We start from the raw sequence: 13,537 nt of genomic DNA on the forward strand, positions 1-13,537 counted from the left end.
GAAGAATTTATCAAGATAAGGAGATTGTCTCACCCTTCAGGCTGCTGCAAAGTATTTCTCATGGTCTTGATTTGTTGAAAATGACAAGACATGTCGGTTGATAAAACCATCTCTATCACCAATGAACGCAGCTCCCTGTTTGATTTATAAAACATGATGCTATGACTAGTTGATTCACAATGCTAAATATGGGAATAGATCTGGCAGCTAGCTTTCTTTCCATGTCTACAATAAAAGAATGGAAAAATATATAAAAGGTGCTGAACTTCTAATGTTCCCACGACTTAAGGAATGTTAACCCCAAAGTATAATTCACAGGCTGAAATGCCAGCCTGTCTGAATATTCTTGCTAAAGCCAAATGTATGTAGGGTTAATTCTTGTCCTTAAGTTGAAGAATGTGATTTTTCAGCTATTTTGGGCAATTGGTTTAAGTTAGAATGATGCGAAGGGGCAGCCATGCTATAACCCTTACAGGACAGCAGTGCCTATTGCATTAGAATCAAAACAAACACAAAGTTCAAATGGAAGACTTTCAGCTACCAGCTGCCCATATCTTGCCTGAAATACAGGAGACTGGCAGTTGAAAATCTGGTAGGGACCTTGTGCAGCTATTTGACCACTTGAATCAACTTTCAGGCAGGCCTTTAATTGGGCACCCAGCACTCCCACCCAAAAAAGGCATGAGGTTGTTTCAATGTGAAAATCAGGGTCCAATGCCAATGTCTGATTAATACTTTCAAGAAGAAGTGGGTGAAGCATGCAGGATACCTGCCGGTCCTACTTCCTCCGGGCTTTGTGATGCCTAACCAGTCATCCCTAGGTATTTGACTTTTTTAAAAATTAGATTGTTGTGGTCCCATGAGAAGCAGAAATGCCCACAAGCCCTGCCTGTCAGCCTGCTGCATGGAATATCTGGACAATTATATTCCTGAACAGACTGGCAAGCTGCAATGGAGTGTTTGTTTGGCATGCACAGCTCACCAAAAAAAATTAGAAATATAGGAACAGAAGTAGGTCATTCAGCCCCTCAAGGCTGTTCCACCATTCAATTGGATCATAGCTGATCTGTATCTTAACTCTGTTTACCTGCCCTGTTCTGAAAATATTAACACTCTGCCCAACAAAAATCAATCTCAGTTTTGAAATGTTCAATTGAACTAGCCTCAACAGCCTTTTGGGAAAAAGAGTTCCAGACTACTACTGTTCTTTGTATGAAGAGGTGCTTCATGACATCACCCCTGAACAGCCCAGCTCCAACTTTAAGGTGATATCCCATTGTTCGGGACTCTCCAGAGAGTAAATGTTAATGCATCATTGTTCACATTGCTCCCTGGGACCAAACCCCAAGCTTCAACCTGAACCTGAAAGTTGTTTAGGTTTCCTGAATACTGAATTTCTTTTTTGCACCTGTCATGGAGACCTCAAGGAACATTTGGGCTCTAAACTGCTGCAGAAATGAATTTGTTTCTTCCTGGGAGTAGGACTTTGGGAGTGGGGAGCTGCAATATCTGTTGTCTTGTTGCTCTTGCAAGTCTGTGGTGCCTGGGATGGAGCCTGGAGCTGCAGCTGGGGCTGGAAAGAAATTTGTGACTTGGGATAGACTGCAAAAAGGCCAGAATTTGGGGCTCAGACCTGAAGAGTGCAATTAAAAAGGTGTGGACTTAGCTGCAGAGTGATAGTCAAGTTGAAGGTTAGAGCTTTGTCCCTGTAGACAGTGTAAACAATGATGTATTAATGGTCATATGGTTGGAGTTCACCAAATAGATGATTAAATTGCATTCAAACTAAAATATTTTCAGGACTCAAATGTTAAAAGTTATACAAATTATAGCAACTGTGTAAACAGGTTTGTCCACTAGGTACTGCCAATTTGACCCTTGAAACCCCAGCAGTTCATTCCTATTTTGGTTTACATTTATTTTTTGGCTTGTACTTTTTGAATGCTGTGGGTCCAGAGGTTTAGAAAGGGCTGATTTTAGTGTTGTTACCTCACTGGTGCATTAGATCTGTTAGTATCAGCAAGTTGAGAAATATGTAAATTAACAACATGGACATTAATTGGACACATGGTCCCATGACAAACAAAGTCCACAAAGAGATAAGCTTAGATCTGACTAGGCTGCCCACCCTCCCCCTCAACCCTCCCCCACAATCCCTTGTATAAATATAAATATAAATACTGCTCCCTGCAATATTATTCTGATTTTGTTAATAGATCATGCATAAAAATCACTACAATTGCTGCTCATTATAGATTAATGAACAACAAAAATGAATATATTAAGAGAATAAATTTTTAAGACTCTTACTTTAATGGAACTCACCCTCGCTTTTTTTTTAAAAAGCCCATACTTACAGATATGCAAAATATTACTTTAATATTCTTTCAACTGTAAGCATTGTCTAAAGGCTGTTTGGTAATCTAGTTCAAAAGTGTTCAAGGCTACATTCAATCAAGAATAACTGAACTAATTCTATAACAAATCTATAATTACACTGTAACACCAAACAGTAGAGAGACTTGCATTTGTACAGTGTCTTATCACATGTCTCAGAAAGCACTTCATATAGAATGAAACATTGGGAATGTATTCTTTTGTCCAATTTTTTTTATTCCACAAGAGTCATCTTACCGCCAATCATCTTTAGATAAATTGCACATAATATTCATTTCTTCTTCTTGCATTAAGCGGTAGGCAGCACTCACATGATAGTTTTCAAGAACAGAACGATCATTGTATAAAATAGCTACACCTGATCTGTTAATAAGTAAATGAAATATAATAATTTAGATTAAGTATTATGTTCTGTGATTAAGTGACCACAAAAAGCTAGATTAAAGACAAAAACACTGAAATTACACCATGAGGTGCAAGTATACTGAGCTCATTCATCAAACATTCCTTGCTTGTTATTTAGTGGAGGCATTAACCTACTTAAGCTACCATAAATGAGCTAACACCTCCACTAAAATAACACAGTGAAATTTCAGATAAATATGCTAAGTGATCATAGTTTAATATGCCATGGTGCAATTTTGAAGTCAAAGTATTAAATGATATTGTTTAATAAAGCTATCTGGCAGACAGACCACTAATGTCAGTCTGATTGTATCTAAGAACTTTAACAGGCACTTAACAGATAGTCTGAAGCTTAAGTTAGCAACATAATTATATATTGATTAAGCCTGAGCAATTTAGTACGTAGCATTAAGCTTCTTTTGAATATGATGGTTGAGTTACTGGATAACTACAGATGTAATATTTGATTAAGTCTCATAATATACTGTTGGTACTTAACAGCACTGTCCAAAACAAAGAGATGAGGGAAGACCAAGAGCGAAAGATTATCAGTTGAATACACTAACTACTAACAAAAAGAAGCAGCTAATTAATCTAATAGCTTGAGAATAGAAATGAAAAGCAGAAAATGTTGGATGGCATTCAAAAATCTTCCAGTGAAAAGGCTTTGGAAAATAAAATGCTTGTGAACCTTTAGAGTGGGAGCAAATGCCAGGTGTTGCTTGGGAAACTCCTGAGGAAGGATCAGCCCTAATTGCTGGTGTGGAAGAGTAAATAAAACAGTAGGAAAAGATCAGCTGAAAATCTGAGGACAGAATAGGAGAAGATGGTTGTATGTTGAGAATGTAGATATGAGAATGATGGAAGATGATCTGGTAGATCAATGAGATGGAATGTTAAAGCAAGGGGGATCTTGTTATTGTGAAAGGATAGAAAAAAAGACAAGAGTGGAAACATGGAAAATGGGACAGATGCAGAAAAGGCCTTGTTGATTACAGTGAGGACAAAACCTCCCACAAGAAAAAAAGGAGGATGCCTCAGAACCTCTGGTGTTGAAAGTGGTTATTAAGGCAGATATGAAGGATTTTTTAAAATTGGAGAGTTTTTGCAGAAAGGAGGCCAAGAGGCTAATTGTGAATGTGTGGGCTTGCAATGCATATCTATATTAAGCTCATTTTCAGAGTTGGAAAAAGTGGAAAAGCAGAAAGGAGTCAATTAACTTCTCCAGGTCAGAACCAGAGCTAGGAATACCACCACAATCATCAGTGTGACAAGAGGAGATCAGACAATGGGATAGAGTTAAAATGTTTCATATATCCTATGAAGTAACAAGCGCAGCTAGAACCCATGTAGGTTCCCATAGTGACGGCTCCGATTCCCAGAAAGTGTATGGAGTTAAAGGAGAAGTTAACTGATAAATGAAGCTCCATTTGACAGAAGAGGCTAGTAGCAGGGAAGAAGTGGAGGGTTGGAGACCACCATTACTGAATGAAGAAAGTGAAGAGGAAGTGAAATCCTATGGTAAAAAGTTTACTGGTGCAAGGGAACCTGCAATTGTCGAAGAGCATGACAAAAGTCAAGTGGGTAGAGAATGGGCAAGGGGAAGTGAGAACAGTAAAGATAAATTTTAGTGGGACCAGTGCAAGTTAGAACAACTTGGGATAAATTAGTGTAGGGTTCGAAAATAATAGTTTGGTAGAAATTAGTAGACTGAGCATTTTCCGAGGCTAATGTGTTCAGGCACCTAAGCATGAATGAGACTACCTTCCCTGACAATTGAAAGTCAGCTTATTTGAATATTATTGTGGTGCATTTCTTACGCTGTTCCAGAAATGTCATGAGGGGAGGGCCCTAATTCTCTATGCTTGCAGCCAATTAAGAGCAATTGGCTGCTGTGGAGCACCAGCAGGATTTTCTGGGGCAAAGGAGGAGATGGCAGCAAGCTGAGAGGGAGCTAACTTGGAAGGCCAGCAAATGGAATTTTTTTTATTGTGTTACGAGGAACTTTCTTTCAGCGTCCATTATCAATGAACACCGTGTTAACAGGTGAAATGGAAGACAAATGTGGTTCAGCCCATCGAATGCCCATCATTGCATTATGAGCACCTCAGAGACACTATAGATGGACTGTAACTGTTAATAAGAAATGTAATAATACAAAGTGTGAAAATGGTTAAAGGAACTCTATGAAAAGGCATTAATACGTTTAGTGCTATTTGAATTCAACATGATTCATGGGTTACTGCAGCTGCAAATCTGTTTCTGTGTCTTAATAAGTTAGTTTTCACTTCTGGCCAAATTTGGCAAGATGAAGAAGTAAGTTTCTGCACCCCCAGAGTGACTGAGCTGTGAGGCTTCAAAAGCCTGTTAGAGTACAGAGAGAAACTTTTATTTTATTTATAGATACAGCACTGAAACAGGCCCTTCGGCCCACCGAGTCTGTGCCGACCATCAACCACCCATTTATACTAATCCTACACTAATCCCATATTCCTACCACATCCCCACCTGTCTCTATATTCCCCTACCACCGACCTATACTCGGGGCAATTTATAATGGCCAATTTACCTATCAACCTGCAAGTCTTTGGCTGTGGGAGGAAACCAAAGCACCCGGCGAAAACCCACGCGGTCACAGGGAGAACTTGCAAACTCCGCACAGGCAGTGCCCAGAATTGAACCCGGGTCGCTGGAGCTGTGAGGCTGCAGTGCTAACCACTGCGCCACTGTGCCGCCTGTACTGTAAGGATGGCTGGTGTAAGACAGGGAAACTTAACCCTGATGCAATACCGAGCGATGTTGTATGATTGCTTCAAGAGTGACGTCCCTTTAAGAACTCAGTATGCTAATGATCTAAGTACCAGGACATAGTCATGTGATTAGAAGCCAAAGTCACTCTGCAACTGTAACACCCTAGACAAAGGTTCAGTAAATAGTTTGCTCTGTATTTCATATACTAGTTTAGCTGTTAATAAATCTTTTGAGATCTTCACGGAACTGGAATCCACATATCTCATTGTGTTGCTTAACATCACACAAAGAACACATGACATGGTGGCAGCAGTGGTGGAAAGACCAGCTATAACCTTGAAGATCATGGGCAAAACAGCAAACCAGCAAAGAGACTTTAAAACAAGTACCTGAAAAGAGTTAAAGAAATACTAACGCAAAAAGTGGAAAGAAAACATTTACCTCCAACTGTGGGAGACAGAGCATGGATAGGCTACAAATAATTCCTGTGATCCAGTGAGTCATTCTGCTGATGGTCGAGGAATCCCAGTTTACAAAAAAACTATGAGGTGCTTAAAAGTTGATTTTTTTTAAAGCCTCCATGGGAGAGAAAAATAACAGGGAAAATCCAATTCCTCTCTCAGGCTGATCGAGGTTGGCACCATTACAGGAGGCATCCAATACAAAGCACGGAAACCCCCAAACACTGCAGAGTATCCATTGAAGTAGTCAAGCAAAAAAAATCATTAAACCACTCAACCATGAAGAAGATAAAAAAACTCGAGCAAAAAATGCAAAGGGGAAAACCCTTGAACTGCCTTTTGAATAGCTGTGTAAACATACAGGCTGAAGTGCTGAAAGAAAAATAAAGGCAGAACAGTATCAAGCACCTGTTACTCTCCATCAAAGTAGCTAGTCTAAATAAAAGAGAATTTCTTCAAGGGGAAACAGCGCAGAGTTAATAGAACAAGTTTTAAAACATATTTTAAACCACAAATAGAAATGTGTTAACAAATACAATGCTGCAGGCACACAGAGCTGAACAAAATTAAATACAGAGCAGAAAGCAAAAGAACAGCAGAAAGATGGATATCAAATTTCCCAACATGAATTGGAAGATCATTGATATCCTATCCGGGCTCAAACTTTTTAAGCAAAGAATGCAGTTATGCTTCACAGGCCAAGTGATTGTAGAACTAGGGAAGCAAACTGTGAGAATACTGATAGCATTTGGAAATGAGGGGATATATAGAATCAATACCTCTGGCTTATCTGAAGAGGACCAGAAAGATCCCACAAAGTTGTGGCAAGTGTTAGAATATCAGCTTCGGGTAAGAGTGAATTTTAGACTTCATCACCTGGAATTGATGTCCTACAGGGAACAGCCAAAGGAATCAATAAATCAATTTGTCAGCAGATGCTGTAGTAACGAATGCAATTTTTCAGAAACTGAGCTGTCGGAGCAAATAACGGAGATGTTGATCGTCTCAATGCCTATTGAAGCGCTTCAAAATGACCTCTTGGGGAAAAGGAAAGGTCACAGTACTGATGCGCTGCTTGAAGATGGCAGGAAATACTAAGCCAATGTAGCTGGACAACAGCATCTGGAAGCACTAGACGTAGCCGACAGTATTGACACGATAACCAGATTGCAAAAAGCAAGCAAGCTGTGTGGTAAGTGTGGTTTGTCCCATGCACTGTGAAGTTCTCCTGCATATCAAGACCTGTGCAAGGAATGCAGTGCAAAAGAAATCTGGCTCCAAAGATGCAGCCAGAAGTCACAATAGGACACAAACAAACAGAAGACAGGTGCAGCAACAGGCCAACAGCAGCAAGGAGAGCGCCAAAGACCTGTGTAAATGCAAGCCGATACATGAGTCCACAGTGAAATAGACCTGAGACAAGACTCAGAGTGGAGTGATTCTCAGCCAGAAGACGAGCAGGCATTTCACATTGTGAACCTGACGCATTTTGTTGATGACGTCAAACAACTGGAAGCTTTTGCTACTATCAATATCATGTGCCCAAAGAATGTCAGCAAGCACGCACTCAATGCTAAGATTGACATGGGAGCTAGTGCTACCAATTCAAATCCTGAAGGATATGAACCGGAGTCATTGGAAATTAATGATACAACTGACATCTGCAAAGCTAACTGCATACAATGGGTCATCCATCCCTTGCAATCGCACACTAACAATGCAATGCAGCTACGGCAAGTTGGCATGGAAACCACAAATATTTTATCTGGTAGACACGAGCAGACCAACAATTGCAGGACTACCAGCGTGTAATGACCTCAACATTGTGACTATCTATGAAGATACCCATTACAACAGAAGAGTTAGTCCAGGACCCACAGCAAATATACCCGGGCAGGTTCAATACCATAGAAGATTTCGAAGGCGATGCCATACTGCAACTCAGAGAGGATGCACTCTGTGTCCAGACCCTTGATCTCTGAGATTGAGTCACAGTTGATCCAGGATCTCGGTGGTTCTGTTTTGGAGAATATTATCCCCTTCTCAGATATGCCATAACAAAAGAATGAAAATTCAATTTCAGATGATGAAAGTTCTTTGGCAACAGGCAGTGTTTCTCTGCACTCCAGCGAATGAGAAGAGACTGACGTTGTAACCATTGAGAAGCAAAGGCTGGCAGTGGGGGGCATTGCCAAGGGGAAGTCTCGAAGTACTGGAACCCACTCGCAGACTATGGCCGGCATCAATCGGTGCAGTCTAGAAACCCAATAACAGCACAACTATGCCATGCTGTCACTTCTGCTCTCTAGAGAACCGCCAGCATCAACATGAGCCAGAATGCACAGGTATCTCCACGAGGCCAAGTACTCTTCCCCCAGCAAGTCCTCGACCTTGACCTCCAGGCTTCAGACACAGAGGATGAGGAAAGGTGAAGGACACACAATGTTGTGAAGAGGCAGAGGAGGAATGAGTTGAAGCATTGTCTGTTGGCTCTTTGAGATGAGGTGCCAGAGCTTTCCAAGAATGACAATGCCTCAAAAGTGGTCAGCCTTAGAAAAGCAACAGAATATCTCAGCAGGCTGAAGGCAGAGCAAAAGAAACTGAATGCAGAGAGGGAGAAACTTCAGAAAAAACAGGAATGACTTATATGCAAATTCTCCAAGATGCAGGAGACACCGCTCTAACGGCCAAGGGTGAAATTGACATCCCCAGAAGGTTATACCATAACAACGTCTGAAAGAGTTGTCAAACCACCAAAATAATATATGAACTTTAGAGCTTCTGCACTTGTAAATTTCACAATCCCTATCCTTATCCTTGTAAATTTTATAATTTCTATGCCTGTAGAACTAATTTTGATGTTATCCAATTTTGTGTGTTTTTACATTTAGCATATGAGACTTATCTTTGGAAAGAAAGGGGATGTTGTATGATCGCTTCAAGAGTGATGTCCCTTTTAGAATTCAGTATTCTAATGAGCTAAGTACCAGGATGTAGCCATGTGACTAGAAGCCATAGTCACTCTGTAACTGTAACACTTTAGACAAAGGTTCTGTTAATAGTTTGCCCTGTATTGTATATACTAGTTTAGCTGTTAATAAATCTCTAGAGATCTTCAAGAAACTGGAATCCATGTATCTCAATGTGTTGCTTAACATCACACAAAGAACACATGACAAGTGAGTTAGTGTTTGCGGACTTCCAAAAGTAGAAAAAGCTGTACAGTGCATCTGAAGTCTGACGCTTGACATCAACATTGGAAGCCAAAAGTTGAATAATGTTATATTGGCCATTACTTGTATCTATTAGTCTGACAGGAGAGAAGATTTTTTTTTAAAAGGAAAATTATATGGGTATGATAGCATTGTGGTTATGTTACTGGACTAATAAACCAGAGATCTGGAACCATACACTTTTTACATCAAGAAAATTGTGACACAAACCAGTGTCAACATGTAATGTGAGCTTCGATTATTAAAGACATTGTGGTAGAAATTAGTTTCGGGTGATAGTGCAAAGCTGACAGTATCGAATTAACCGTCCATTATACTTCCCACCCACTATTCAGTTCCACTGCCTTCCATAGAACAGAACACCAAATGGGTATGTAAAAGGCTGTCAATGTAATATTGCCCATTTAATACTACCACCCAAGACCAAATTTCAATCCCCTGATCTGACATAACCCAATTAAACAATATAGAAAGTTGGACCATTCTCATTACCAAGGTCCCCACTTTGAAGAGAATTTTAGTGGCTTACGATGCCATACACTTTTAATAAATTCAAATGGAGATTTTATTCCTGACATTTTGTGACATTGCTTCCTACCTGGTTTGAATGTGGAAATTATTTGTGGTCCCTGTATGCTCATAGTCATGAATGGCAGCTGCAAAAAGCATGGCTAGAATTTCCAGTTCTGTAAACCAGTGCTGTAATAGAAAGGTTACAATCTGAGAAACTACCAAAAACAATGCTTTTGATTTACTCAACTTAGATGAGAAGGTGTGACACGATTATCTCTGGAGACCTAGATACAGACGCTTGAAAGACATCTGATGAACTCAGCATTTCTCAGTGATTCGCGCAATTCAGGCTGGCAGCCACTGCACAAGCTGTTCATTGAACCTAATCTGAGCAGCACCTTGATCACAGAGAGCCCATTTGGAATGAATGCTGGATGGGAGGCTACCATAACATCTAAAAATAAAAACTTGGTACTTCCTGCCCTTGCCCCTGCCTGCCCAGTGCTCCATCCCATCCATCAAGAAAGTGCAACAGCAAAATGGGCTGCCTAGATTTACTTGGATTGGCATGGGAGATGTAGAAGACTTTGCTTTATCTGATGAAGGCATAGGGCATGAGTTGCACTTTTGACCCCGAGAAGCCTCAGTTTATACAGCTTAATAATTCATAATGTACAAATCTCCAATTTTGACCAGTTCTTTATTTTGCTTGAGATTCAGATCTTTTGAAAAATGGAATGGGTGTTTGTATACCTCATAGTAAGAACATGATTCTTCATTTCAGTAAATCTGAATTACTTGTAACAATATATTTCTGAAAAATAAAACAGTCTGATTTTGGAAAGACTCTTTTCGAGGAATATTGATTTGTTTTTTGGGCTTGATCTGAGGTTGTTTGCTATTTGTTATTTATGGCCAGAATAACTAACAAACCACAAAGAAAGTGTCTATAAACTGTATAACTTAAACAACTGGAAGAATTAACTGAGATGGAAGACATTTTTAGGAAGCATATCAGGAGTGAATGCTAATGACACTTGAGATCTCAGGGGCTTAAGCAGTACTTGCACAGAAACCAAAACTAAAAAGCAGCAGTTCACTGGTTGATATTATTTATTATAACACGAATAAGCATATAAAAACATATAAACATAAAGTCTTTTTTAAGTGATCATGGTGAAAGGAAAGCATCCTTCAATGAACTATTAGTTACTTTCATTTGATAGAGATAAAAATACTAAGTGTAGCTGCAGGTGAGTCACTAAAAGTTTGACAGCCAACTGTGAAGAAGCTTCAAGTGCAATTTCATACTTCATTGCACCATCTGTACAGTAGCAGCAATGGAAGATAGTGTGGGATATAATCTAGCTTTGTTGAAGTGAGCAGGGCTTTAAAAGATAGTAACTGATCAAATCTGTAATCTGTCAACAAGTGTAATTTAGGTGCTGAAGCAAGAGGAAAACTGATAGGATTTAAAGTGCAAAGCATAAGCCACCAAAAATACCTTGTAATGTTAGCTAATATATTACAGAATGTAAAAAAGGCCACTTTTCTGAACCTTTTGATTTAGTGAATTAGCAGCTGACTTTACAATTATAGGGCTGGATTTTCCCTCGGGGGTGGGAAACATAGTTTAGGACTGTTTCTGGGTCCCGAACACACCCCTGGGGGAAACAGTTATTCACTGGGATTTTCATGGGGGTTCCCCCTTAATTGGCATGGAGACAGGTTCTCCTTCCAATTAAGGTTGTAGGTGGTGGTCTTTCGAAGCTGGAGGGCCAATCAGAGACCTCCCAGCTTGAGAAACAGCAGGCTGCAATGGAAGGTAAGTAAGTAAGAGAGAGGGTGCTTCAACATGGAGTCGTCCCATCTCCAATGTTTTCAAACCTTTAATTAAAACAGCAGCCAGACCACCACTGTATGGGGAGGGGTGGGAGGAATCACCTCTACAGGGTGGCCTGTGGCTGCTCCTGCACCCAGGCAGGCAGGGAGGGCCTCTAGGCATTCCCCTACCTGCCTTCTGCCAGGTGCCCGTTTCCAGGCGCCTATACTAGTCCTTGCTGGTGCAGGAACCTGGAGGCCCATTGGAAAATTCCAGTCGGCCTCCTTTAATTGACATCAATTAGGGTCTTAATGAGCCTAACTGTCTACCTACCGCCTCTGGGCATGTTACCCTGCTGGCCCCGAACCCACCTCCGCAAAAATGGCACAGAGATGGGATGGAGCCGGGAAGCTGGAACATAGGGCGGCACAGTGGCGCAGTGGTTAGCACCGCAGCCTCACAGCTCCAGGGACCCGGGTTCGATTCCGGGTACTGCCTGTGTGGAGTTTGCAAGTTCTCCCTGTGTCTGCGTGGGTTTTCTCCGAGTGCTCCGGTTTCCTCCCACAAGCCAAAAGACTTGCAGGTTGACAGGTAAATTGGCCATTATAAATTGTCACCAGTATAGGTAGGTGGTAGGGAAATATAGGGACAGGTGGGGATGTTTGTTGGGAATATGGGATTAGTGTAGGATTAGTATAAATGGGTGTTCGGCACAGACTCGGTGGGCCGAAGGGCCTGTTTCAGTGCTGTATCTCTAATCTAATCTAATTGGCCAGCGGGACTACTTTTGGGCCTTGTGCGCCTCCAATCCTGGCCCGGGGGGGGGGTGCCAAAAACCCAGTCCACAGTGTTTGATGTGGAGTCTATATTGACTATTTACATTTATTGTTTGCTTTAATCAATGCATAACTGTTAAAAGCAAAATAAGGGATGCAAAAGTAAAAGGAAAGGTGTTGTTACTGAAGGTGACTAATCTCTTTCAAAATTTATTAATGTTGAATATTAAATAATGTGCTAGTACCAAGATATTGAAGTTTCCAAATTCCCATCCAAGTCACACACCATCCTAGCTTGGAACTATAATCACCATTCCTTCACTGTCGCTGGGACAAAAACCTGACACTCCCTCCCTAACAGCACTGTGGGTGTACCTACACTACAAAGACTGGAGCGGCTCAAGAAGGCGGCTCACCACCACGTTCTCAAGGGCAATTATGGATGGGCAATAAATGTTGGCCTTGATGGCGATGCTCACATTCCATGAACAAATATCAAAAACAATAATACATATTTTTCATTCAGTTTAAATCTTAAATGTAAATAGGGCACAGTTTGAATTGCTCGCAGTTGATAAGCTAGCCTCATTGTAATTTATATTTTAATTAAAATATTCAACAAGAGCCAATGACTAGGAGCATGCCTGTTGGGTTAACATGCTGCTGCAAGATTTAAAGCTTTACAGCAGCTTTGATGTGAAAACATTTGCATTGTAGGTGGACTCAATACCATTTTGAGTCAGGCCCCCTGTTAGGCATTCAGAATGGTTGCCTGAAATCAGGGTGCATTTCCAGCATTATCTAAAAGCATCTTCAGCTGCTCTCAAGTAATTCACTGGCTTCTACATTTTGATTGTTACCATGCTTCTTTTGCTTCTTTGGCTGTGTGACTGCTAGAGCTGACATTTAACTTGCCAGAAGTTATCTGGCTGAGTCTATAGTGGATTTTTCACCAGGGACTTCTGGAAAACTTCAGTTTGGCATTATGTAGTTATGCTCTTGGTATCCATAGAATGTAAGTGCAGCCAACAAGATGAGAGTTATACTGAAAGCTGTGCCTCACACATACCAGAAAAAATCTGAACTTAAGCATGCTTATACACATATTCAGAAATTTACCAACACAGTAGCTTTTATTAACGTTAGGAGAATGTAGATAGAAGTTTTTGCTTTCCCATC

General features: G+C 40.6%; 1 protein-coding gene and 1 long non-coding RNA gene across 9 annotated transcripts in view; one reads left to right on the forward strand and one right to left on the reverse strand.

Annotated features, from left to right (window-relative positions):
• The window catches only part of pde1a (phosphodiesterase 1A, calmodulin-dependent), a 615,382-nt gene that overhangs the window by 83,056 nt on the left and 518,789 nt on the right, over nucleotides 1-13,537 (reverse strand). For all 7 annotated transcript variants that reach the window (XR_010975386.1, XM_068035559.1, XM_068035558.1 and 4 more), the window contains 3 exons: nucleotides 9,846-9,946; nucleotides 2,635-2,760; nucleotides 34-135 (listed from right to left, as the gene is read on the reverse strand). Coding sequence is in view for 6 of the 7 variants with exons in the window: in XM_068035559.1 (XP_067891660.1) it covers nucleotides 34-135; nucleotides 2,635-2,760; nucleotides 9,846-9,946 (329 nt within the window). In the remaining variant the exon portion in view is untranslated. The remainder of the gene's footprint in view (nucleotides 1-33; nucleotides 136-2,634; nucleotides 2,761-9,845; nucleotides 9,947-13,537) is intronic.
• Nucleotides 1-13,537, forward strand: part of LOC137372120 (uncharacterized) — a 58,720-nt gene that overhangs the window by 19,044 nt on the left and 26,139 nt on the right. The window lies entirely within an intron of this gene.

This window comes from Heterodontus francisci, chromosome 7 (genome assembly GCF_036365525.1).
Source record: "Heterodontus francisci isolate sHetFra1 chromosome 7, sHetFra1.hap1, whole genome shotgun sequence".
NCBI lineage: Eukaryota > Metazoa > Chordata > Chondrichthyes > Heterodontiformes > Heterodontidae > Heterodontus > Heterodontus francisci.